At 48.6% G+C, this 25,847-nt stretch overlaps 2 protein-coding genes and 1 long non-coding RNA gene across 7 annotated transcripts in view; 1 reads left to right on the top strand and 2 right to left on the bottom strand.

Annotated features, from left to right (window-relative positions):
* The window catches only part of ABL2 (ABL proto-oncogene 2, non-receptor tyrosine kinase), a 48,789-nt gene extending 34,259 nt beyond the window's left edge, over positions 1 to 14,530 (top strand). For 3 of the 5 annotated variants that reach the window (XM_054833406.1, XM_054833408.1, XM_054833407.1), the window contains exons 4-11: positions 255 to 527; positions 1,301 to 1,385; positions 3,070 to 3,247; positions 3,856 to 4,040; positions 4,336 to 4,488; positions 5,602 to 5,691; positions 6,918 to 7,091; positions 7,723 to 14,530. In XM_054833406.1, coding sequence (XP_054689381.1) covers positions 255 to 527; positions 1,301 to 1,385; positions 3,070 to 3,247; positions 3,856 to 4,040; positions 4,336 to 4,488; positions 5,602 to 5,691; positions 6,918 to 7,091; positions 7,723 to 9,416 — 2,832 coding nt within the window. In that variant the 3' untranslated portion in view covers positions 9,417 to 14,530. The remainder of the gene's footprint in view (positions 1 to 254; positions 528 to 1,300; positions 1,386 to 3,069; positions 3,248 to 3,855; positions 4,041 to 4,335; positions 4,489 to 5,601; positions 5,692 to 6,917; positions 7,092 to 7,722) is intronic. The other 2 variants (XM_054833409.1, XM_054833410.1) reach the window with 1 other exon arrangement.
* Positions 349 to 6,546, bottom strand: LOC129209252 (uncharacterized). Its single transcript, XR_008578022.1, has 3 exons — positions 6,419 to 6,546; positions 1,599 to 1,730; positions 349 to 484 (listed from the first exon to the last, which is right to left on the bottom strand). It is a non-coding gene; the product is annotated as an uncharacterized LOC129209252 (long non-coding RNA).
* Positions 14,531 to 14,669: 139 nt separating the features above from the next.
* Positions 14,670 to 22,015, bottom strand: TOR3A (torsin family 3 member A). The gene is made up of 6 exons (XM_054833411.1): positions 21,619 to 22,015; positions 21,147 to 21,260; positions 20,151 to 20,416; positions 19,315 to 19,487; positions 17,358 to 17,482; positions 14,670 to 16,851 (listed from the first exon to the last, which is right to left on the bottom strand). The coding sequence occupies exons 1-6, from the start codon at positions 21,911 to 21,913 to the stop codon at positions 16,601 to 16,603; spliced, it is 1,224 nt and encodes a 407-aa protein (XP_054689386.1). The 5' UTR covers positions 21,914 to 22,015; the 3' UTR covers positions 14,670 to 16,600.
* Between the last annotated feature and the right edge of the window lie 3,832 nt (positions 22,016 to 25,847).

Raw genomic sequence — 25,847 nt, 5'->3', positions numbered from 1 at the left:
TCCTGAAAAGCATGAGGCAGGAGACAGCACTGCTCTCAAATGATAGCTTGTATCTAGCTACCTTCTGCACGTAAAGATCCCACAGATTAATATTAATTTGCCCAACAACATGAGAACAAATACTCTAAAGTCTGGTTCCCTTACATTTATTTTTTTTAAACCTGCGAGAATGTTTTTACTGTACCTGTTTTCCAGTGTTCCTGAAAGCTTCCCGCTGCCTTCATTTAAGTAGATTCCTGGTTTGTTCTTAACAGGTGTATGTGACAGCAGAAAGCCGTTTCAGCACACTAGCAGAGCTGGTGCACCATCACTCAACAGTAGCAGATGGACTGGTGACAACTTTGCATTACCCAGCACCCAAGTGCAATAAGCCCACTGTGTATGGAGTGTCCCCCATCCACGACAAGTGGGAGATGGAGCGGACTGATATCACCATGAAGCACAAACTTGGGGGAGGGCAGTATGGCGAGGTGTACGTTGGTGTCTGGAAGAAATACAATCTCACGGTTGCTGTGAAAACATTAAAGGTGAGTTTTCAGATTGTTATGCGCTGTTCATTTGGTCACTGTTTATGGTAAGGGTAAGGAAATTGTAACATTCTCGGTTATATCTCCTAATGATATGAATATCAGAACATGGAGTGTGCTGATCTGCATAAAATCCATGCTTGAGAGTAGCTTTGCAGAACAAAGTTAGCTTACCAAACTTGCACCAGTGACATGCGGCTTAGAAACAATTTGGAATTTTGGCCCAGCAAGCTCCTGCAGGAATGTCCAAGCCAGATCTGTAGAAATGGTTACCAAGTCCACTTCCCTTCCCTCAGAAAAGCTGTGGAAGCTTTAAGAAATCAAAGGTGTTGGAAATACCTTCTACTACCTCTCCCCTGCTCTTGGAAAAATTCAGCTTCTCCATTTATCTTCCTTTTCAAAGCCTTCTGTTTGTTTCAACAGCTAAGATTCTATGTAGCCCCTAAGTAAGGGAGCTTTCAAGCTTAATTTTTATAGCTAGGAACTAAGTCAGTGATCCTGAGAGTCTTCCTCTCACCAGCCACAAATGCTTTGGTAGCCACAATAGCTACCAAACAAAAAAGCCTAGGACTTTCTGGGTACTGCAGATCTCTCACTTGGCCATGCTGCAGGGCAGCCAGGCAGCTTTTCAGGGGTGTTTACATTTTGCTTTGGTAAAGGCCAGAACAGCGGAGAAGGATGTCATCATTTATATTCAGCTCAGGTACGTGGTGTTGAGCAGACCTTGGTCATGAAGATAAATTTTCCTTTCTTTTGCCTCTCTATTTATCTAGGAAGATACCATGGAGGTGGAAGAGTTCTTGAAAGAAGCTGCTGTGATGAAGGAGATCAAGCACCCAAATCTAGTGCAGTTGTTAGGTTAGTGAAATTCCTTGCTCTATCTGTTCTTACTTGAGTTTCCACAGAAATGAAATCTGCCTTGTTTAAAAGCAGTGGCAGATTTTCTATATTTATATAACTTTTTGAATTGGGTCAGGTTAAGGGGTGGTATTTTTGGCAGCTTACTCCTTTATGTAGTATTGGAGCTAAGAGACACTAATTTTAAATAAAATATCAAATATAGTCACTTACATTAGTAGACAACTTTGGTGTTGAGGCACAACTGTGCATTATATAAAAGTTTGCAATATCAGCCTCCTGTTAGTTTGTACCATTGGCCTTGGACGTGCTCCAGGGTTCAGTTATCAAGGTCAGATTCCTCTTCTGCTGTGTTAAATCAGATTTACAAAATTATTTTCCATGACTTATTTTTCTAATAGAACAGAACAAAATTATAAGAAAATTCAAAGTGAAAGAAAGAAAATTATATTGGAAGCACAACAAATACCATTCTCCATACTTCTCAAATCAGAGACATTTATAGAAAAAGCTGCACTAAATAAAAAATAGTCCATAATTAAGCAGAAGACAACCAGATCGCTGCTGTTGTAAGGGACCCTGTATATCACCAAATAAGTACATGAGATCAAGGCAGTGGAGATGCAAGTCAGATCAAACAGCACACAAATGGAAGAAATCTGCAGGCTTTACAGCTTGGCTGTGCCCCGTTTGTCTCGCTGACAAATGCATGATATGATGATCGCTATTAAATAGTCTGCATAGCTGTTAATTCTACATGTACAAAGATTCTTAAGGAGACACTCTAAACCTTCACTAGTGTTTAATTGCCTCTGGACTTTTGCTGCTTTCAGGAGCAAAGCTGTCAAGCCAAGCCTAGGATGAAAGGAGAAATGTGAAGAATGTGAAGACTTTTAATAACGGCAGCTATTTCGTACCCATTTGAAAAATGGGCACAGATGAAGTGTCTGCCCAGCCCTGTCTGGTTCCAGGAGTAGAGACTAAAAGATTTCTCATCAGAGGGATGCATTTTTGCTCTTTCTGATGCACAGTGTAGTTGTGTTTTACTCCTATGTGTAACGGTATGAACAGGCATTCAGCAGGGCTGTAGCGGGAGTTGACAGAGATTTGACATGAGTGTGCTCTTGCCCTTCTCCTCCGCTAATACATACTTGGTACATAATTGCAGTGACTGTAGCAAGTAGTCATCTGAGGAATGTGTGAGAATGCTGGTTTAGGAGCAGGTCCCACCATGCTGATCGCTTACCCAGCTAGCACACATGGGAGTACTTCACATTACTCTGTAGTGACATTTCAGTCTGGAAATCTTGCCAGTTGACAAGGTACCTGCTTCCAGCTTTATGAAGGAAGAGAGGGGAAGAAAAGCAAATCATATGTGTTCAAAATAGCTCCTGTTTCATTCTGTATCCCTCCAATGAACAGAATTACTCCTTCATGTATATTATAAAGGAATAGTAGTGCTTTGATAGACCCGTTTCTCTCTATCCATAAAGTAGATGGACAGATAAATAGACAGAAGCACTGAATTTTAAGTTGGGCTGCATTGATCTGGGTCTTGTAGATGGAAGTCTTCACTTTTCAGAGAAATACTTGTTGGTACAAAATGCAACAAATGGATATTAAATCAGGAATAGCGGTAAGAAAGGGAAGCTCTATTCACATGCTCCCTCCTCCTCACTGCTAGGTGTATGTACCCTGGAGCCACCCTTTTACATTGTGACAGAGTACATGCCCTATGGGAACCTGCTAGACTATTTACGGGAATGCAACCGGGAGGAAGTGAGTGCTGTTGTGCTACTCTACATGGCCACTCAGATCTCTTCTGCTATGGAGTACCTTGAGAAGAAGAACTTCATTCACAGGTGGGTAAAGTCATGTTGAGCTGGTACAGTTTCAGATTGCAATGATGAACAGGCCACCAGCATGGTGGCCCAGGAATTCCTCCTTTTTTGAGGAGGTTTCTTCCAGACTTAGGTTTTACCCTGGCTTATCCATTGGCTGTTTTGGTTTCAGTACTGTCTTCCATAGCGCACTTACACTCTTGTGCACAACTGCCTGACAGCTATGAAAGTTGGTCTTGTCCTGTTCTGATGTACCCCCTATATGCAAGACATTGTCAACCCCAAGTCCTATTTTAATCCAGTCAGATAAAGCTGTGCCATAAAGCTGTTACCAGTGTGTGATGAGCTGCTGATCTCACCCTGTTCTCAGGAAACAAACGCGTCTCATCATAACAGCTATCATTCCTGGAAATTTAACAGAATTTAAAGAATGAGCCCTAATCCTGACTTACCTTATCAATCCTAAGAATAAGTCTACTCAATTTCTGACACTGTTCAGAGCAAAGCTCGCACTGCCTTTACCTGCTTCCCAATTCAGAAGAGAGGTACAGGCTATGCAGCCACAAGACTGTTCAAAAGCCCTGCTCTTGCTCCAGTAAAGCAGTCTGCTTTTTTTTTCCTTTGTACAGGGACCTGGCAGCACGGAACTGCTTAGTTGGAGAAAATCATGTGGTGAAGGTGGCTGACTTTGGCTTAAGTCGACTTATGACTGGAGACACCTACACAGCTCATGCTGGAGCCAAGTTCCCAATCAAATGGACGGCTCCCGAGAGCCTGGCCTATAACACCTTTTCAATCAAATCAGATGTGTGGGGTAAGAAAACTCCACTTCAATGTTCTGCTCATTTTCATTTTCTTTTTCTCTGCCAGCCTAGACAGGAATTTGCTTTCTGGCCTGGGCAGAAACGTGGGGAGAAGGCGGTCACATGCTAACCCACAGCTTCATGAATCAATAGCATTTTTAGCATGTAATGTCTTCACCTAGACTGGCCTGAAATATTTGCAAGAAAATGATGCTGCCTCAAGCTGCAGTAAAGGCCACAATGTAATGAGCAACACAAGACAGGGGCAGACTTATGACTAGGAATTTTGTTTTCCTCCTTTTGCAGCCTTTGGGGTGCTGTTGTGGGAGATTGCTACCTATGGGATGTCACCATACCCAGGCATTGACCTCTCTCAGGTATATGATCTGCTGGAAAAGGGCTATCGGATGGAACAACCGGAGGGGTGCCCTCCAAAGGTTTATGAACTGATGAGGGCATGTGAGTATCTTCTTCCAGTTTGGGGGACAAAGCCTGGGAAGGGTGGGAGAAATCTGTAGTTAACTCTGAAGTCCTTGCTTCTTACGTGCCATTTTGTTAGCTAATGTGGAAAAGGCCCCCTCACCTGAGACATACTTGGTTATTGATGCAAAATGAGTCTGGTTTCTAGGGAACAAGAATTCGCTCTCAAAAACTGTCATCTCTGAGTACAGCCAGATAGTACTTTGTGGCTAATTGCACTGGTATTTTGTCAGTAGGACTCTTACTCTGGAATCACCAAAATAGAAGAATATTTAGTTCTCTGCAAACTGAGAGACACACGTAGTTGACAAGGTTGCACAAAATGCATCCTCCAAGCATGCTACTTAGTATTGGCCATGAAAAGCTCCCTAGTGCTCCATAACAAATTGAAAATCTACTAATAAAAGACCAAAAGATACAACAGTGTGCTGCAGGAAGAGAGCAACAGAGTTTCAGGGCATTGCCAGTCTCCTTCAGAGCAGAGAATATATTGGGTGAAAGGCTGAAGATCCTAGTGAGCAAACCAGGCCGTGGTGCTGAGTAAGGTAAGCAGCTCTGAGCAGAGAGGCCCTGTTAGTATGACCAGGGTGGGAAGAGACTCCTTGGTGCTAACTCAAGCAATCTGTGTGGCCCTCAGCATACGAGACAGACAAACCAGGGCTTAAGGGGCAGTTCTACAGTGTGTAGAATTACATTCAACAGAATGTTGCCTGGAGCTTTGCACACAAAAACACTGGGTTAGATGAGTTCAGTCCAAACAGCCGTGGTAGCAAACGTGGAATTCTTCTTTGCCAAAAAAAATCAGGAAGAGGAATGAGAGATCAGAAGAAGCTGTGGCGTTGGCAGAGAGCTGGGATTTTTAGAATTGATTCCTTCCTCTCAAGACCTGTTTGTTAGGATACAGTAGGGTGACTGACTGCTGCTATGAATTAATATCTGTGAATGACTCTAAAGCCTGTTTAATAGTAGGAGATCAGAGTCTGACTGCGGTTGAGAAAGCTTACGTATTTTCTGTCTCCTTGAACACAATAAAAAAAATCATCTCCTACCTGTTTCAGGCATTGAGACTTACTCTGCTTTCTCACATTGCAGGTTGGAAGTGGAACCCACCAGACCGACCTTCCTTTGCTGAGACCCACCAGGCCTTTGAAACCATGTTCCATGACTCGAGCATCTCAGAGGGTGAGAGCCCCTCTTGTGTACTTCTGAAACAGTATTGGAGTTTATCCCCCAGAGAGTTCTCTCTTATGGATGGGCTTTTTAGGCTCATCTGCTAGCTGTGGAGGTTGTGAGAAGCTTTGCCCCTTAATTTCTTAACTATAAGTCTGCAAATACATGCTCTTAGTTGGTGCACAAATACTAAATAATCTTAGACATATAGCAAGGCAGGAGAACCAAGATGCCAAAGAGGTAATTTAAAGAATATTGTCTCCTCCATTAGAGGAAGCAACTCTGTTTCCTGAACTGAAGTGTAAGGAATAGTGAGTGATGCTGAGAGAGAGAAAGATGTATTATGCATATCACAGTCCACTACTGACTGCAGCAATTAGATCATGAAATGCTGTTCTATCAGCTTTCATTTTTAAAAAGTGTGTCTTAATCTCTGAATTTTCTATTTAGCTACTTCTAGGAGCAAATCTTTGCAACTCAACTCTCAAACATAATCAACTAGTAGGTAAATACTGGTGAGAAGTGTGATACGAGACAGCAGACAAGCCGAACTGTCTCAGCATCATCTATGTTTTTAAATTAAATACGAAGCTGATTCATCCACTTCCCTACCACAGAAAAAACACACCAGATAGAATTCTACCAGGGAAGATCTGTAACAGGCACATCAAGTGACCCACACAAATGCCAACCTGGGTGTGGCCAGGAGGTTGTGGTTTTTTCTTTTTCAATCACATACCTTGTGTTGCACGTTTCCCTCCAAACATCAGTCTGCATTTCTAATAGGGAAGTGCAGTGCATTGCCTCAAGCAAAGCAGCTTAGATCCAGAGAGGACACAAGGACACAACTTTTTGGGGATCCCAGGAGCATCAACAGGAGGCACCTTAATTAAAAACAGAAGCAAATGCATTTAGTACTGGCTTTAGCTCTTGAGTAATCCTTAACCCAGCAGAGAGGTATATTTGTACCAGACCTCTTGTCACTGTTTGGGTTTTTTTTGCTGAATTTGTAAAGACGTAAATGAGTTTGAAAGCATTATGAAAAACATCTTTCTTACCCTGAATACCCCCGGACTACTTAAGCAAAAACTAAATCCATAAACGATGTATTTCTCAGTCACGTATCTCCTCTTGCCAGTCTGGGTTTGCAGTAAAGACCCAGGTTTTCTTTTCCCCTGCTGGTCTCTGTTCCAACTATTCCCTTTTCCGTGTTTTTTTTCTTTTGTTTTTCCTTACAGAGGTAGCAGAGGAGCTTGGAAGAACAGCCTCCTCCTCTTCCATAGTTCCTTACTTGCCCCGGTTACCAATGCTTCCCTCCAAGACCAGAACACTGAAGAAACAGGCAGAGAACAAGGAGAACATTGAAGGAACACAAGATACTGTGGAGCACTCAGCCTCCAGCTCAGCACCAGGTACGGGCACTGGGACGGTGGCAGTGAGGCCACGTGTTCTGGGATAGGTTTGCTGCTGGTGTAAATTGCCAGAGAAACAGTAAACAGAACAACATGACACGGGAAGGTGCTTTGCGCTGCTATATCATTAGGGCTGTTGGCCACCTCAGCACCCCGATTATTTACTAGCAAATAGAAAGCACTGCAGCTTGCTCAATGTTCTTTTAGTAAATCTCACTGTATTTTTTTCTTTGAAACTTAGTTTTGCTGCTTTTTTTAAAATGACAGCTTCAAAACTAAAGTTGACAATGCTACAAGAGATTTTCTTTTATACTTGCGGTATTTGGGGAAGGAGGAGGAAACTACAGGAAGAAGGGAATAAGAAACTGGAAAAAAAGAGCAATTTCACTTTCTCCTGACCAATCTCCTAAGTGACCTCCTCAGTATAGACAACAGACAAGTCATGCGTACAGAATTGGAAAATAATAATCAAAAGCACGCCAGCCTCACACAAAAATAAAAGTGCTAACTTCCTCTCTCTATGTCTGCAGAACCTGGGCAGTTAAATATCCCAGGCCAATAAGCCCACTGCAGGACAGAGAAGTGGAAATGGAAATTGATTTGCAGATTCACACTTGTTTCTTCCATTTAGGTTTTATCAGAAGCACACAGCCACCAAGTGGGTCTCCCGCTCTGCCTCGCAAGCAGAGGGACAAGTCACCCAGCAGCCTGTTGGAGGATGCCAAAGAGACCACTTTCACCAGGGACAGAAAAGGTGGCTTCTTCAGCTCCTTTATGAAGAAGAGGAATGCTCCTACACCTCCCAAGCGCAGCAGTTCCTTCCGGGAGATGGAGAATCAGCCCCATAAGAAATACGAGCTGACGGGTAACTTTTCATCTGTTGCTTCCTTGCAGCATGTGGATGGGTTCTCTTTTGCTCCCACGCAGCAGGACGCAAGCCTGGCGCCACCCAAGTGCTATGGCGGGGGCTTTGTGCAGAGGACCTTCTACAACGATGATGGCACTGGTACCAGCAGTGGTGGGGGAGTAAGCACTGGTGGTGGGTGGTCGGGCATCACTGGTTTCTTTACACCACGCTTGATTAAAAAGACACTGGGTTTACGAGCGGGAAAACCCACTGGCAATGAAGAAGCTTCAAAGCCTTTTCCAAGGTCAAACTCTACATCTTCCATGTCCTCAGGGCTTCCAGAGCAGGATAGGATGGCAATGACCCTTCCCAGAAATTCCCAGAGATCAAAAATCCAGCTGGAACGGACAGTGTCCACCTCCTCTCAGCCCGATGAGAGCACAGGGAGGGCCAATGACCTGCTTCCCAAAAGGTTTGAAGAAGGCCCTGCTTTGACCAGAGAGAGACCAAAAGCAAAACTCTTGCCGAGGGGTGCCACAGCACTCCCTTTCCGAACCCCCTCTGGATTGGAAGAAAAGGAGGGTCCAGGCCTAGCAGCAGCTCCTAAGGGCAAAGAAAAAAACAGCGTCCCACGGCAAGGTGCCCTTGAGGATGGCGAGAGGCCAGGGTGGTCATCTCCAGTAAAGGCTGCAGCAATACTTCCAACCACTCATAACCACAAAGTGCCAGTCCTAATCTCACCCACTCTAAAACACTCTCCAGCAGACGTGCAGCTCATTGGCACAGACTCTCAGGGTAATAAATTTAAGCTCTTATCTGAGCATCAGGTCACTTCTTCTGGCGACAGGGACCGGCCCAGACGGGTAAAACCAAAGTGTGCTCCACCTCCACCACCAGTGATGAGGCTCCTCCAACAGCCAGCTGCCTGCTCAGACGCAGCAGAAGAGCTGAGCAATGTGGCGGGAGCGCAGCACGGACTGGAATCAGGCGAAGGGAGTAAGAAGGCAGCAGCGGCAGCACCTGTTGGTGGAAAATCTGGGAGGCCCGTGATGCCTCCACCTCAAGTGCCTCTGTCATCGTCTTCCACTTCCCCAGTAAAAATGGCCAACGGCACGGCCGGCGCAAAAGTAGCGCTAAGAAAGACCAAACAGGCAGCTGAGAAAATCTCCGCGGACAAAATCAGCAAGGAAGCACTGCTGGAGTGCGCAGATCTTCTCTCGAGTGCCATCGCCGAGCCGACACCAAACAGCCAGCTGGTGGACACAGGGCACCAGCTGTTGGATTACTGCTCAGGCTATGTGGACTGCATCCCGCATACACGCAACAAATTTGCCTTCCGGGAAGCCGTGAGCAAACTGGAACTCAGCCTGCAGGAACTGCAGGTGTCCTCAACAGCTGCTAGTGTCCCTGGGGCAAACCCCGTCCTTAATAACTTATTGTCATGTGTCCAAGAAATCAGCGATGTGGTGCAAAGGTAGCTACTGTCAAATCGGGGTAAGAGAAATACACACCGGGGGGGGGAGGGCGGGGGGGGGAGACAGGGACACTTTTTTCCTGTACTGATGCTTTCAAAAGGAAAGACTGATACTTGAGTATGTGAAGTACCTCACATCACTGAGTTCTCCTCACGTTTACAGGTTCATCTCAAAAAATGGGGATGGAGAGGGTAGGTTAAAGCTGTAAGGGGCAGAACATCAAGTATTTGTCCCTACCTAGTCAGTCTGAGCTGCTTGGTATGGCAAGGAAAGGCAGTTCCTTGCTCCTCCCTTGGAGAGGCAGGAGAATCAATGGCAGGTTCTCGCTCTGGGAAGGATGGTTTGATGTGTGATAGCTGGAGTACTGGAGTGGCTGCAGGCCACTCGGCTGTACGGATCCTCCCCTGTCTGCACTAACGCATGCTTTGGCCTCCTGACAAGGCAGAGGAAAGGCACTGGGGCTCCGTTAGTACCAACTGCCAAGCAGTCCAAGCTGGAGTAGCTCTGAAGGGGGAGGTCGCGTGCGGTTGGGGGAAAGGTCTAATGCACTGACAGTATTCAGAGCTGCTGGAGGTGGATGCACTAGCCCAGATGGCTTACTTCCACAGCGCTGTTGCTGCTGTAATGAGAACTGCAAAATTAGTTAATATATGAAACTATCCCTTTTCCCTCCTGTCCTCCTCATCCACCATGCGTTCTCATCTTCATTGTCTTGGAAGCATCAGGGATGCTGGGCAGACTTACCACTGGAATCCCCCCTTCCCCACCACACCGCCTTCACTCAGTTGATACCTATTTCTAGTGGTCTAGCACAGGTGCTGCTCGATGGTCTTTTGTGAGTAGTTTGGAGCTGTTGCACAACTTGCCAATGTTGTTATTGGGGTGGGTGGGTTGTTTGGTTGGTTTTTGTTTTAAAGCTCTAGATTGTTTTTCACTCATTACCAGGTTGACTCCCCAATTCAGTTTCATCTCCTTGAGGACCCATGGTAGGTAAGGCAGAGTCTCCACCAGCCCTGGCTGCTCTCCACATTCCTTTAGCAGTCACAGCACTGTGGGGCCAGCTGGAGAGCCAGAAAGTACAGCCTGGCCTGCCCACCATGTGCCTCGCTGCTGCAGGATTCCCTGGACCAGTCCCTAGTCCTGGCATAACAGTAACACATCATGCTGACGGCTTCCTGGGATTTTTCTAGTGCTTACCTGTCTTGCAGGCTTTCAGCTTTCTTGCGTACAAAGGTGACTAGGTATGTCAGCACATGGAGAATCATAGCCATCTTTTTTTTTTTTTTTTTTTTAACTTATTCCTCTCTTTTAAAGGCTAGACCAGAAGCTCATGCTGTGGTGTAGGGAACATGCACATATACTGCGCGCTCGTCTGCCTAAGACGTGACAAAAGTGTTACGGCTCTGCCTCAGAGACCTCCCGCTGTGTTATGGTCTCCGTCTGGTGCCTACTGACAATCCCAGAATGAAAGCAATTGCATGGTTGAAGCTGTCTTCCTTGGTCCTAGTGCTGTTTGTAGACTGTTGTGGCCTCAAAAAGCCAGTCATCTGCGTATACGCACAACTCCCTGAGATGTACTGGCAAGTTGGAAGACCTCAACTAACTGTTGGTTTGAGAGAGGAAGAAAACAGTCCTGATACCTGGCTCCAAATACACATTACCCTGCATGCTGCTGCTCACTTCACACTATTAGTGATGATAGAGGATCTGGCTTGCTTTGCACCTTAAATTTTTTATTTTTGGCTAAAATGCTTTTTTTAACTTGTTTTTTAAAGCGTGACTGCGCTGCTTTTAGTTCGAGCATTTAGAGTTGAGCTGGGGCACAGGTGTGAATTTAGAAGATGGGCACTTCCATTTCTGTCTAGAAGCATTGCCCTGTTGGCGCTTGGAAGTAGGCTGGGCTGTCTCGGTGAGCTTCCCTGGTTTTTTTCCACGAAGCATAGCGAGACAGCGGCCTGAAAAATCTTTAGAAATGGGCTGGTGTCTGAGAATCCTCATTTTACTACTGGTCTGTGGTAAACAAAGTTGTGTCACGATGCATGAATGCGCACCAGTAGAGCAGTACGTGAGGTAAAATGGACCACGTGAGCTACACTGTCCAAGTAAGTGAAATGGTGAATAAAAAAGCAACCCCCCTCCACCCTAACTGATAGGCATTGAAGTGAATTAATTATTCCTATGAGTCAGTTTTACTCCAGTGAGCTAAGTGGAGACAAATGAAAGTACAGCGTGGGTTACTCATCCTGACTTAGCAGGACCAAGCCCACCCAACAAAGCCTGCTGTCTAGTTCTGCGATAGGATTTTCGGCTCTCCTGCAGCCCTTTTTCAGCCATAAGGCAGCGTACCAAATCGTTATCTTGTAGACTTTACTGAGGGCTTTTGCGGTTTACCTTATCTCTTTTGGTCATCTTTATTGAAGGTGTGCATCATTGCACACCAAACTAACCCGCCTTTGGAAAAGTGACCTGCAGAAGGAAGAAGAGGCGGCTTGTGATACTGCTTCACACAGCTTTTTAAACAATCACAAGGGTTAAAAAAGTATGGGAGCTTTCTTTGGGGCAGAAAGGCAGGTCTTGTTTGCCCTGGCAGACAATCGCATGGTTTCATCATTGTACTCCTACGCAGCCTAGGACAAACGGACTGAAACTGAAGTGATTCTCAGGGGAAAGGTAGTATAACCAGAAAATTTTAAGGCTGTTAGTCCGGTTCTGATGAGTATTTTGAAAGAAGCCTTTTTTTTCCCTCCCTGAATACCAGTCTTCCAGAAAAGCTCCAGCAAAAGTGATAGAATGGCCAACAATTCTTGGAATTTCTAACTATTAAAACTCCCCTCTTTCAACCCTTCCTGAAGAAACTAACCATGCCCCAACAAAGGACTGGTTTCTTCTCCCTCCTGGCAGAGGTGATGGGCAGTAACTGTCAAAGCAGCCATCTGCTTTTAGAGTCACAGAATGGCCAAGGCTGGAAGGGACCCGTGGAAGCCATCTGCTCCATCCCCCTGCTCAAGCAGGGCCACCTCCAGCCACTGCCCAGGACCACATCCCGGGCTTTTTTAGTATCTCCAAGGATGGAGACTCCACAACCTCTGCGGGCAGCACAGAAGCCTGTTCCATTCTGATCCCTCCAGTGGAGGGAAAACGTGGGACAGTGGAAGTCGGGGATTTGCCTGTCATCACTCCTATGGCGAGCGTTTTCTTTGCTTACCTATTGTCTTCCATCAGGTAGGTAGATGGTGGCAGAGGTAGTGCTGACTCGACACTAGGGTTTTTTCCCCTAAATAGGAAGCTGCAGAATTGCTGCTGCTTCTGCTGCCCAACAGTGATTCCCAAGCTGGAATTCTCCCCTGCCCTCTCCCAGGATAGCAAAAGAAAGGTATCTGGGAAAGCTGGTTCTGCTGTAAATCACCGTTAGGTTGTTCTTCCTGCCACAGCTGCTCTCCTGAAATTGTTACCATTCCTTCTCCATTTTGCTAGGTTTGACTTTCTGTTCAGCCTTAAAGGTCTCTGCAGGAGCAGCTTCTCTGCTCTCAGCCTTGCACAGTGTGTTCAAAGTAACCTAAGGATGGAGAAGCCCTGTTCCTGGTCCCAGTGAAGAGCACTTCTTGCTCCACTGTTCAGGGTAGGGGACAAGGCACAAACTCCTGTTGTGTTTCCTTTCCTCACCCTGTCAGAAGGCCTTGTGGAGTAAAGATGCGATTGCAGCCGGGCTCTCTCACTTGCACTAGTATGGGCTAGGCTTTAAAGTAGTCTTTGCAACAGGGGATGGCATCACGTAGGGCCTGGTAACGCCAAGCACAAAGCATGTGCTCACACCAGTGGGTTGCCGTGGGGCACTTTCTCTCCCTCGCTACTGTGGGCAATTAGCCGACTCACAGGTGCAATTCTCCTTTCTTCCTGCACTGTACACTGTTGGAACCCCAGAAGTGGTGCACTCAGCTGTCTGACTGGCAGCGCTTTGATTTAATCCTGTTTTTCATTAGTGCGGACAGGGGTGAAACTGAATTAAGAGTCTGGGTCAAATTTAGCTGCTGGGAAAGTGGAATGGAATGGAGCAGCGTTGCTGATGCAGAACACAGTTGGGAAGGGGGGGGCTCTCAGTTCCCATCCTCCTCCCACAGGACATTTCTCCTGAGCTCTGCTGGCCTTGTGTCAGCGAGACACAAACACACGTGTGTTGACATCCCGTCAGGCGTGCTTATGCAAGAGTTTTATGGCACACCGCTCTGCAGGCAGCAGGAACTAAACCCCACAGCGTGGGGCAATAGCTGCCCCAAAACTGCTGCGTTAACAGAGCGGGTAGGATGGGTTACACCATGCAGTCATCGAGTAAGGAAATCCAGACCCTGACGGCTGTACCGCTTACCTGCAGCAGGCTTTCCCCAGCAGCTGAGGCGCTCTGTGTTTTGCTTGTCAGTGCTCTTGGGCATCTGCAGCTGTGACAAGCACTAATGAATCCAGAAGATTTTTTTTTTGGAAACATAACAGGCTGCTGTCTCCTGTTTTAAAACACTCAGCCCAGCCCCGCTGCTAATCAGCAGCCAGCAGGAAAAACCAAAGGGTAGCGGCTACAGCACACTTGGCAACCTCCCACTTCAGTGCGAGTGGCACCATCGAGCCCAGACAGGCACTGGGGTTGCTCTCCAAGTGCCTGTAGCGTAGAACAGAACCTTCAGCCTGTTCCATGGTCTAGGAAATAAGAGGTTATGGTGCACCTGGCTTATTTATAATACCTACACGATAAGACACATCTGTACCAAAGGAGGTCATTCTTCCAAATGTGTCTGTCGTGCGTGGGAGGTAAAGCCCAGTCGGCTCGGCATGCTGTTTGTGTCAGTAGTGAACTCATTGAGGGCAGGAACGGATTAAAACGAAACACGTTAATCACCAATCACTCTACCAGTGTTGTCAACTGTTTTTGTTTTTAATTGTTATTGTAATATATTTTGGTTGTTTTTCTAATTTAATTCTCTCACTATTGTCTGACTGTGAACTGCGAACAGTGTTAAACTTGATGTAAATAAGGCCCTCTGAAGGGCTTCTTTGCCTGTCGTTCCACAAAGTTTTGCCAATTTGCATTTTGTTTTAAATAAAGGTTGCAATATTTTATTGGCAAAAAACAGAGTGTATGCTGCTTTTTTTTCCTTGCTTTTCTTTTTTGAAGCTGCTCGGTACTAACCTGAAGTTTGTTATTTTGGGTAGAAAAGGCAAGATGATTATAAACTTGTTAAAAAGAGAAATAATTTAATCCTGCCAGACTGCAAAGAAAAGCAGAATTTTTATTTATGCCTTTAAAATTAAACTTAACGTTGCCGTGGAGTGGTCAGAGGAGAGTGGTTCTTGCTGTTGAGGTTGCGTAATCAAATGCTCACTTAAATCACAAACATACACAAGTGTGACCTGGCAGAGCACAGGGTCTTGCATCATCGGTTTGACAGTTGCCCTCATTAGTAAAACCACCACCTCCTTAATCAGTAACAGAGTAAGAACTGTTGACCTGCCAACTTCATACCAGCCCCGCACTGGGGAAATGGCTGACAGAGTGACTTCCTTCCACTCCAAATGGCATCAGTCTAACCTGGACAGCTGAGGACTCTTTTCTATTTAAAAAAAAAATATCATAGATTATCCTGGTTTATACAACCACCTAAGCAATTAGCAACTTTCTAAACTTTCTGCCCAGGTTACAAAACACAACCCAAGTTATGAGCTGGGGAGGGGAGGATGCAGCCGACTTCCCAGGCCCATCGCCCTCTGCTCTTTCCCAGGCTGAAACTTTAGGATTGACAGTTTGTGACTAAGAGATTATCCATAAACCAAGTCTCAGAAATGCCCGATAATGGTGCACGGGCCCTGAGGTCCAACCTAGAGCCAACAGGTAAGTTTAAAGTTGAGCAGTAAGAAAGCAGCTGGCTCGTCTTCCTGCCTTGGACTGTGAAGCCTCATTAGATAACGGAGCCAGCGTGCCCAGAGGGAAACACAAACTCAGAGTCTGTGGGAGTAGTAAGTGTGTCTGGTCAATCTTTTCCCAGAGGTCGTGCTGCTCATTGCTGGCACCACAGAGAGGTTCAAAGCTTAAAATAGATCAAAGGTCCACACGAAGGGTGTCCAGGGAGCTAAGCCCTGGCCTTGGCGTGTGCTGTTTCACCTCCTCGCCCCAGCCCAGCGGTGTTGGAAGGGAGTTTTGACCTAGAGGTCACAAAGTGATTCCCGCAACACTGTTGAAATTTTTTGGTCCTGCTGTAACATACTTATCACCCCGCAAGTACCCAGACAGCAAATAGCCCCTTGGTGTAGTAATGCTGATACCAGCCAAAAATCCACAGCATGCAACGTACTGGGCGGGGGGGAAAGCAGTTTACTGCATCCCTGAAAACCCAAATTAAATTGCAGCCTGTTCCTTCAGCCACCATCCTCCTCAACTGCCCTTTGCCCTCAAAAGGGGAATTAGTCTCCCCTTTTTCATTTTGCAGCAAAGGCTCTTCACCAAACTGCTTAGAAAAATTATTTCAGCAGAAGTTCACCTCATCGCCGCAGCTGCTTCCATACAACGAAAGACTCCAACGAGACAGGGGTACTCCAAAGTGAGAGGTGATGGATTTGACATCTCCGGAGGAGATTATTCAGTCATTTTCTCTATGCAAGGGCCTCCCTGCACAAAGCATGATCCTGGCATGTGCGTCCCTGACCAGCAGACGCCTTGTGAATGCAGGAGAGCAAAAGAGAAAAGAACTCCACTCCAGCTAGACAGGTCTGTGCCATTTTAGAGCTCATAAAGTGACTGACAAAACTGGGGACGAGGATGGGGACGTGGCTTCTGCTGGGCTCAACAGGGCCAGTCTGTCCACAGCCTTCATTACATGGTAACAAACCAAGGACTTGGACACCCCCGCTCACATGAAACAAAGCATCTGTCAGCACAACCAAATCACTTTGGGCTACTACCTGCTAAGAGAAGGGACTTTAAAACACCAGACTGCAAACACAGCCAAGTGCTGCGCCATGTCCCATGAGTAAAGCTGGGCAGGGTGCACCTCCTTCCCTGCAAACAGCCCTTGGAGTAACAAAGGGTTAAGTCTCTGTCCCTGTGCAAGTGCAGGGCTGGGTAATCTGCTTGCCTGACCTTTGCAAGGAGAGCAGCTCCAAGCGTGCAGAACCACCTTCACCACTGGCGTAGTCCCACCTGGTGTTCAAGGAAGGAAGTAATTGATGCGCTGGGATACAGATTTACAGCCCTGTGCAGAGAAAAGCTTCTCCTCTCTGGGGACAAACACCATCATGCTGGCCACCTCGTCAAGGGCTGCCTCGGTGTAGGGAAGTCCACGGGCCAGGAAAGCATCCCGTGCGCAGAGCTTCACGTGGTGGTACTCCAGGGGCAGGAATGGCACAAAGAAATCAATGAGGTTCTCTTTGAGGAGGTGGCTGCGAGCATAACCGTTCTCTGTAACAAAAAGCAAGACAAAAACTTCAGAAGCTTCATCTGAGAGCTGGCATCCCTCTGTGAGGCAAGGCTGGTCGCTCCTTGAGGGCTGTCTTGGCTTATCCAGCCACATGTGGTGGGAGAAACACACCCTCCCTCTTGGAGAGAGCTGGCCACCACTTAGTCTGATCACAGAATGTCACCACAGCTTGGCTGTCTCAGGCCAAAAGAAACCTGAATCCCCCTTGATGCCTCCCTACGGTGTTAGGCTGCCTCTCACAACCTGGCCCTTTCAGGGCTGAAGGGGGCAGGAAGGACTTGGAGCTCCCTCCTCGTGTGCCTCGCTGCTGCAGTGGTGCTGTGCTCGTGGTGCTGGGTTAATGTGGATGTAGGAAGGGGCTCACATTGCAAATAACCCCGGGGTGAGGGTTGGAATAAACGTTTGTTCCACAGCGCACACACTTGTGCGGCACGAGGTGGATGGTACCGTGTAACACAGCATCCTGCAAAGCAAGCCCAGCTCTTACCTGCAGGCTCCAGCAGCTCCAGCCGCAGCCGCTGCTCCAAGAGCTCCATGGAGATCTCCTCCCGTGCCCGGCCGGCTCGCCAGAAATCCAGGGCTACCTCATTGATGGTGTTGCCGCCAAGATTGCTGTGGACATGGAAGGGAAGTCACTCAACCATGCTATCAGAGATGAACTGCTGAGAGCTGCCAGCAGCCTCCCCTCCAGCAATTCTGCCAATGAAGGATTTGCTGTGTAGGATCAACATCTGAAAGACCAGCACACAGAGGAATCAGCTTTCTTTCCACAGAGCCCCTTTCCATAGGCATCTGTACAGCTATCTTCCATCCTTCCAGCTCAGATCCTTGGGCAGCTGCTGTCTCTCCCAGGGCAGGACCAGGAGCCAGCGGAATCCTCCATCTCCGTCAGTCCTCTGTCCTGGCTGGGATGCCATCGACCTTGCAGGTGACACTTGGCCCCACACCAAACTCTCAACAAACCACCCCTGAAAGTCCAAGTTAAAGTGCAGAGCGCATGGCGGGAGCCCCACTAGAAGTAAAGGTCCATGGGAGACATAGATCTTGCACCCATCTTTCCTCTTGTGTCAGAGGCTCTGGACCCATTCCCCAAATTGAGGGGAGGCAAAACTAAAAAGCCACCACTGTTTCCCCCACATTGCCTTGTCTGGGGGGGAACGGGACAGTTTGTACTGATCCTCCTCCCACCCAGACTGGAGAAACGGCCCCTTTGTCTGAGGCCAGCCAGCCTGTCCCACCCCATCCCCATCCCCCAAACCTGGCTGAAGCTGCAGGAGCTGGTGTCCAAAGGAGCCCTGGGGCAGAGCCAGCCCTCCTACAACAGGTCTGTGTCACACTGCCACCAGGTATTGTGAAACCCCCCAAGGTTTACACACAGCTGCAGTTCAAGGCAACCCTGCTCCTCTGCTTGGTAGCACGAAGGGGCTGTCGACAGCCTGCTGCACCTGCACGGCTTGCCAGGTAGGACAAGGTCAGCTGGCAGCATGTCCACCCTGCCCCTAGCAACAAGGGAGAACCTGCCCCCTCCACCACAGCTCCTGCCAGAGCTCCACACAGGTAGGACTGAAATGTGGTCAGCCCCATGAGCACCGGGCACAGGTTTTTCATGGGCCAAGAAACCTCCCTGGGGAACCATCAAGCTTGGAGGTGAGAGCACTTGCCTGGATGGTGGGAGATGGAGAACGAATGCTCTGCCCACCTCCAGCCTGGGAGAACACCTCTTGCCTCCTAAACTGAAGGGGGTCCAAGACACTCGTGTCTTCTTGGTGTTTCTCACTAGCTACTTTAGACATCTGCCTACCTCACATCTCGGTTTTGAGATGTCCCACTTCTCCCCCCAGATCCTTCCCACCTAGGCCTGGATCAGGGCCAGCACTGGGGTGCACACATGCCAAAAACCTTTCTCCCTCCAGATGGGAAAGGAGCTAACCTCCAATCGCTAAACCACGGGGTGAGCCGATGCCGGGATCCTCCCTCACAGCCCCGCAGACAGATGGCACCTCGGCCTGCAGCCACAGCCAGGCGGTGGGAACCCCCCACCTCCCGCTCTCAACTAACAGTGACGCTTTGTACAAGAACTTGCCGCCAAGACCTGCAGCCCCAGCTTTGCTCCCTGGAGCATGGGATCTCCTAGCTCAGCTCTCCAGGGTGCAGGGTGCCACCACGCTAGCTCTGACTCTCCCTGTTTCCTTGTCTCAGAGCCTAGACACTGGCTCAGGTGTCCCAGCTAAGCTGGACCTCAGCTCCTCCTGCAAATGCCCCGTACCCAGGAAGGATGCCCAGCATCAATAAGCAAAACTGACTACGGAGGCAACCGCCTCTTGGAGGAGCGAGACATCTCTTTTCCCTCCTCTACAGCCTAAGCCCCTCATATCGCACACCTCAGGGGATAAATCCCATCACTTTGTTTCCCCAACCCACGTCCTTGGGGGCCCAGAAATCACCTGAGGAAGAGGAAGATGGATCTCCGGTAATCCACGTGGCCCTCGTCAGAGCGAGCCATGAAGGACTTGATGGCATCCAGGAGGCCAAAATGAAGTTTCTCTGCCTCATCAAAGATGAACAGGGACTGCTTGCAGAGCTGCACAGTCTCACTTATCTGCTTCTTCAGCTGAGCCTGCACAACAGGAAGGAGGAACGTGAGAAGCCCAGCAGCAGTCATTGCCACCAGGAGATCGTGCAGGGGCTGAGCCTGGATGCGGTGGGTTAACCCTGGCTGGCAGCTAAGCACCACTCAGCCGCTCGCTCATTCCCTCCCACCCAGTGGGACAAGGCAGAGAACAGAAAGAGCAAAAGCAAGCACATGAGTGAGTTAAGATAAAGATAGTTTAATAAGCAAAGGAAAGAGAAAGAAGAAAGAAAGAAATCAAAGCAAGCGATGCAAAAGCAACCACTCACACCTACCACAGACAGACTGATGCCCAGCCAGTGTCTGAGCAACGGCTTCCTACCCCAAGCCCCCTCCCCTCAGATTTTACTGCTGAGCAGGACGGTAAATGGCATGGGACATCCCTTTGGTCAGTTGGCGTCAGCTCCCTCCCAAATTCTTGCGCACCCCCCAACCTATTTACTGTGGGGGCAGAGTGGGAGAAGGAGAAAACCCTGAGGCTGTGCGAGCACTGCTCAGCAGTGTGGCAACACTGGTGTGTTATCAACACTGTTTTACTCACAAATCCAAAACACAGCCCCGTATGGGCTCTCTGAAGAAAATCAACTCCATCCCAGCCAGACCCAGTACACCGGACCATCCCCACGGCAACACCACATTGTTGGCTCTCACCTTGTACGAATCCACGTAGTTGTGATGAGGGAAGTGGAAGAGCGAGATGAACACCCTGACACACTCGCTCTTCAGCCCATCCCGGTACAGGTGACTGGCCACCATCCGAGCCACGAAGTTCTTGCCTGTGCCGGACCAGCCGTGGAAAGAGAGGACCAGAGCCTTCTGCGGCCGTGGGCTCTGCAGGAACCCTTGCACCGCCCGGATGACGACTTCTTTGACCAAGTGCTGCCCGTGGAGCTGCCCATTGAGGTCTGCTTCTAGCCCTGCGGGAAAGAGAGAGCAAGAGCTCAGCTTTGACTTGCAAGCCCAGCTTCTGCTAGCGCTGCAGGTGGGAGTAAGAGATGATGTGGCAGGGCACTAAGCTCACACTGCCCTGCCGAGAGGAGTCTCAAGTGGCATTAAAGCCACAGGGTTAAAGAGGCAGGCTGCCTGTACCCTGCCTGCATCTGCCGCTGACTGCAAAAAGACACAGATCTTCCGCTGACTCTTTTTTTTCCTTTGGGAAGGGGAGGAGGTATTTGATGACTGCAGAGAGCACCGAAGGCCACGGGCCCTCACAAGCCCCCAGCAGCGGGTACAGATACCACCAGTCTCAGGGACAGAAAACCACAATGACACCTGCATGGGGCTTACACGCAGCTCTCGTGTGCCCTCCTGGCCTGGGGATGGATACTGGGCCAGGCTGCGTCCCACTGCATGTGCCTGGGAGCTGCCGGATGAAGGCAGGGCTCGTGGCAAACCAGAGCAGATACGCTGTACAGGAAGGAGCAAACTCTCTTGCAGCCTCAGAACTACAAATGAATAATGGGAACCAGGACTTAGCTCAGCCCCTTGCCTTCCCATGGCTCAGCATCCTGCTCAGAAATGCCCTTTACTTACATCACTTGTTAAAATATACTTTTTAAAAAGAAAACAACCCACAACCAAACAACAAAAGAGACAACAAGGAGAGGCAGCAGAGACAAACACTCCTGAGTACAGCACAGCACCTACCTGTGATATTGTTGACTATCCTGCAGTCTCCTGTCTTGCAGCACTTGCCGAAGCTGCAGTACCAGGCAGAGAGGATCTCCAGGTAATCCTGGCCCACCAGAGGTAAACTCCAGCCTGGAAAAGGCAGCAGACTGAGCAGAGATGTGCCAGCAAGCGTCTTTTTTGTATTTTTGCATGGAGGCTCAGCTGAGCCTGGTTAACGGCAGCCCTCTGCCCAGGTGCAGGGGATCAGACCCTGCCCTGGCAGGCAGCCTGGGCTGTGGGGAGGGGGATAAGCACCTAATGGGCAGCAGCTGCCTCAGGTGGGCGCGGGGAGACATGTTCATGGCAACCCAGGGGAAGCTGAGCAAGAGGGGAGATGCCCAGGGCAGCCACCCTTGGGAAGGGAAGGGCAGCATCCACAGGAGCTGGGGGAAGTGGGGTGTTTAGACCTCAGGCATGGGAGAGGGAGAGAAAGGAGGAAGGTGCTTACCTGGCCTGGGACTGGACTCTTCCTCCTTTTCCTCCTCCTCCTCTTTGCAGTCCTCCTGCCACACCTTGCACGCCAGGTACTGCCAATACTGCTTGGAAAGAGCACCCACAGCTCCCAAGTGCTTCTTCACAGCTTCGTACCTCGCCCTGCCCCAGGGTCCTCCCTCCGCCACGGGACCCTGCTCCTCTTCCCAGGGCCCGTGCAGCGTCCCTCGGCTCCCCAGGCCCCCCGAGCCCCCCAGGAGCAGCAGACAGCAGGCCAGCCCCAGGGGGGCCGGGAGCCTGCCCTGGCCCATGGCGGTGGCTCGGGGATCCCCAGCGGGGTGGGAGCAGACCCTGCCCCGGCTCTACTGGGTGTCCGCAGGCTCCCGGCCTCCCTTAAACCGCCCGAGCTGTGATCTCACTTCCTGGCTGCCTGCAATTGGAGTCGCTGGAAAAAAGCTGTGGGATGGCGTCACCATCACGGCGGGCATGGCCGCGTGGCCGCCTGTCCCCTGTCCCGTGAACAGAGACCCCGCCAGCCTCCCCCGTGCCCCAGCACCGGGCTTGGCACGGCTTCTGCCAGCACCACGCTGCAAAATCCAAAACCCTGTTCCGGAGAGGAGGCACCGGACACAAACCCAGTCTGTTCTGCACAAAACTTGGCCCCCCCATCCTCTCCCCAGGTCCTGCCAACCCTCGCTGGGAGGGGAGGCGAGGCGAGTGCTCCTCTTCCAGACGGGCTGGAGAGATGCCCAAGGAAGCTCCCCAGCACCGCTCCCCACTCCCAGCCCGCTCACGCACCACCGCAGCCCTCCTCCTCCTGGCCTCCGCACCAGGAAAAGTTGCCGCACTAACGCCAAATGCCTGGGTAAGGTGGTTTTTAAGTAGCCCACTGAAGTTTTGCTGCCACAAATATAAGAGGCCTTGGCAGTTGTTGTTTGTGAGGGTCATTTCCAAGGGGACGCAAAAGTAACAGGCATAAACAAGGGAGCAGGAGGCAGTGGATGAGTCAGACCGGCAGCACGGGGAGCTGCACAGTGCTGTCCGGGGTAGATTTTGCTGCCTGCTGCGCTATGAGTTCAGTTTAGCAATTAGATCAAAACTCTAGGACAAGCGTTTTTGTTGCTGGCTCTGGGACGAGCTTGCTGCGTGACACTGCTTGTGTCATTCCTCATTGACCCCAAGAAGTGTTGCTGTTTACTTCTACATCGCAGCGCATCTTCGCACACCAGTACGTCCAAACACTAAGACAGGTAGGGTGGGCTCCGTTTGAGCAGCCAGAAAAAAAAAAATAACTCCAGATCAGCACAGAACCACCACGAAATCACGTACAAGAACTGAGGTACAACTCATTACCACCACAAAGCTCATCGCCAACAACCAGTTTTCTCCAGCAAGTTTTTCCAACAAGCTGTAAACCCCCTCCTGTATGGGAAAGCAGCAAGCACAGTCCTTGAGGCTGGCTGCCCGTGCTTTGGCAGGAGATTCTAGGACCCCATGCAAAGCCTGGCTTTGATTTTGAAACAGGTAGACTACAAGCCCCCAAAGCACACCGATAAGGGCTGCCATGCTAAGTACACACACTCAGCTGTGTGGAGGAGATGAAAAGCGGATAAACCTCATATAACATGCATTTTACCTTAAGCTGTACCCACCGCTGGCTTACTAAAAGAGACTAACACCTCTTATTGAGCATTAGGACAAGTCCACCCACAACTTACCCTAACTGAAACAAAGCCAAGATGCTTCAGACATGGAAAGAATTTGAAGGTTATCCCACGCACTCAGAAAAAGAAAAATAATAAATGCAACTCATCCAGCCTGGCAATTTACTCCTTCAGGTGGATGGGGAGCGGATCTGGCACCACCAAGGCATGGAGTGGAGCATATCACCATCTACAGGTGGCTATATATATTACACACTGCCATTAAAGATACTGGTATTAACATAATTGCCCTCTCCAGCTTTGAAAATGATCAGTGAGGCTAAAACTTCGACACCAGTTGAAATAACTTAAAACTAAAACGTGTGCACATTAAAAGAAAAAAAAAAGCAATTAAAAATCGAACTCACTGTAGCCATAGCAAATTAAACTGCTATCAGCCTTTCTGAAAACTAGCTGAAGCATCTGAATCGAAGCATTTATATACATTTATAAAAAAATTCTTAGCTGTGGCATTCAAACTCTACCCTCCCAGGGATAAGTGCTTTAGCTGAAGAGAGCATATCAAAAGGGACAGACTTCATAAAAAACAGAGGCTTCCACATTCCAAAAGAAAAAAGTTTGAGAAAGCAAATTCTGAAAGATAAACCAACATAATTCCTGGGATGTCAGCTTTGCTCAAACGCAACACATCGTAAGAGCTAGAGGGAAAAATAAAGCAGCTGTTTAATAATCTGCCAACTATACCTTCTTTGACCTGGCTCTGAGGTTAACAAGACACTGAAGTGGGGAAAAAAAGGGGAAAAAAAGGGGGGGAAACCAAAAAGAAGGGGGGGGGGACCAAAAAGAAAGGGGGGGGGGGGGACCAAAGGCTTCCATCCATGTGTCTCTTCCCCCTGCCCCCCCCCCCCCAAATAATTCAATTCCCTTTGCAGGACCTCAGGGAAGAAATTATCCCCATGGATTAGAAGGGAAGCTGCAGGAGACTGGAAAAGATCCTAGTGCCCTACACCGAGAACTCACTCACACAGGACTTGGGTAGGATGGGGCTCAGAAGCCCAAGTACAGCTTGCTGGGATTATATCCCCCCCTTTTTATTTGCTTCCTCTGCTGCATCTCCAACGCTCACTATAGTATTTGCTAATTTGCAGCAGACAGTCTTGCAGGCAGAGGTAGCTGCAGGGATCTGCACGGCCCCAGAGATGACACTAGGACGCACGGCTCTTCACCTCACGGCTGGTTATTCCAAAGCAGTCCTGGCGAGCAGCAACCGCACGATTAAAAATCTGTGATTTCAGGTCAAGTCAGGTCTTACACCACAGGTATCATCTAAAAAGAAAGAAAAAACAGCGCCACAAAAATGTGGTTATGCCTGGCTTATTCAGCACCCCTAACACAACTCGGTACAAGCAAAGACTCGGAGGGAACCCTGCGGTCCAGGATTTTATACTACAGGCTGTATCCGCCAGACAGGCAATGCCGAGCATCCTTTCCATACAGCAATTCCTTCTGCACATCCACAGATGAACTCTGACAGAAGGCAGCAAGAGGAGAGTCTCTCCAGCAGCTCAGTATAATGCAGCCATAGATTAGATCAATAAATAAAAGAAAGTTCAACAATAAATATCATAGGGGAGTCCTTCCCCCTCCTTCCTTTAGTTTTTTCTCCCCCAAAGTCCTATCCCCAATTGCCTAAAAATATTGAGAGACACCACAAAAAAACAGAGCCCCAGTCCCACACTTGGGATACACGAACTAAGAACTTATTTTAACTTCTAACTTTTAGAATCAATAAAAATATGTAGGGAAAAAATTTGAAAGAAATTCAGGGAAAGTGCTAATTTTCAAAACTGTTTGGTTCTCCATTGTTCAAAGTTGTTTCTGTTCATTCTTCTAGAAAATTATGTTCATTACATAATCAGAAATACTTTAACATTTTCCAGCTATATGAATTCTCATCGTGTTACGAAGGCCACCCACTCCAAATTTACATAGCAGCAATACAACAAAGTGCTTGTAAAAACAGCTCTCAACAGTAGCTATTTCAGCTTTTCAAAATTTAAAAGCATCTGTAGTTTCTGCAAGTTGTTGAACTGCTTATACACAACAATCCTGTCCTGCTCCCTGAGCAAACTGACACCTCAAAAATAGAGATGGAGCATATGAAAAATTATTGTCACCACACAATACTAGGAGACAAAAAAACCCCCCAGAGCATCCTCCCCCCCAAGCCCCAAAATAAAACCCAAGAAACAGAAAATTCAGCAATGCTGAAGTCCAAACTTTCGACTGAGAAATGCTAGTTTAAAAAAATGCAGGTGCCTTTGGCGTTCCCCACCACCACACTGATGCCAGGTCAAAGACCACTCCTGCATTACCAGGAGTGGTTCTGGGGTGTCCCGTCCCCAAGAGCTATGCAGGGACAGAAGTACAGGGCAGAAGTACAGGGCAGCTCTCCGTGGCTTCCAGATGTGACATTCAGAACTCTGAGCATCACCCTCCTGCCTCTGAAAAAACTCGCTGCAGTGGGTCATGAAGAGCACACGCTCCGATACAGGCAGATTAAATCCCTGCACTCTGTGGG

This window comes from Grus americana, chromosome 8 (genome assembly GCF_028858705.1).
Source record: "Grus americana isolate bGruAme1 chromosome 8, bGruAme1.mat, whole genome shotgun sequence".
Classification (NCBI taxonomy): Eukaryota; Metazoa; Chordata; class Aves; order Gruiformes; family Gruidae; genus Grus; species Grus americana.
This window is presented reverse-complemented; position numbering and strand designations above follow the sequence as displayed.

Bases quoted from the DNA above. Each gene is read 5' to 3' on its own strand.
- TOR3A (XM_054833411.1), bottom strand. From the start codon at position 21,913: ATGGGCCAGGGCAGGCTCCCGGCCCCCCTGGGGCTGGCCTGCTGTCTG. The intron at 20,417-21,146 runs GTAGGTGCTGTG...TCTTTCCCGCAG, and splicing joins GATAGTCAACAATATCACAG to GGCTAGAAGCAGACCTCAAT. The intron at 19,488-20,150 runs GTGAGAGCCAAC...CCTGTTGTGCAG, and splicing joins ACTACGTGGATTCGTACAAG to GCTCAGCTGAAGAAGCAGAT.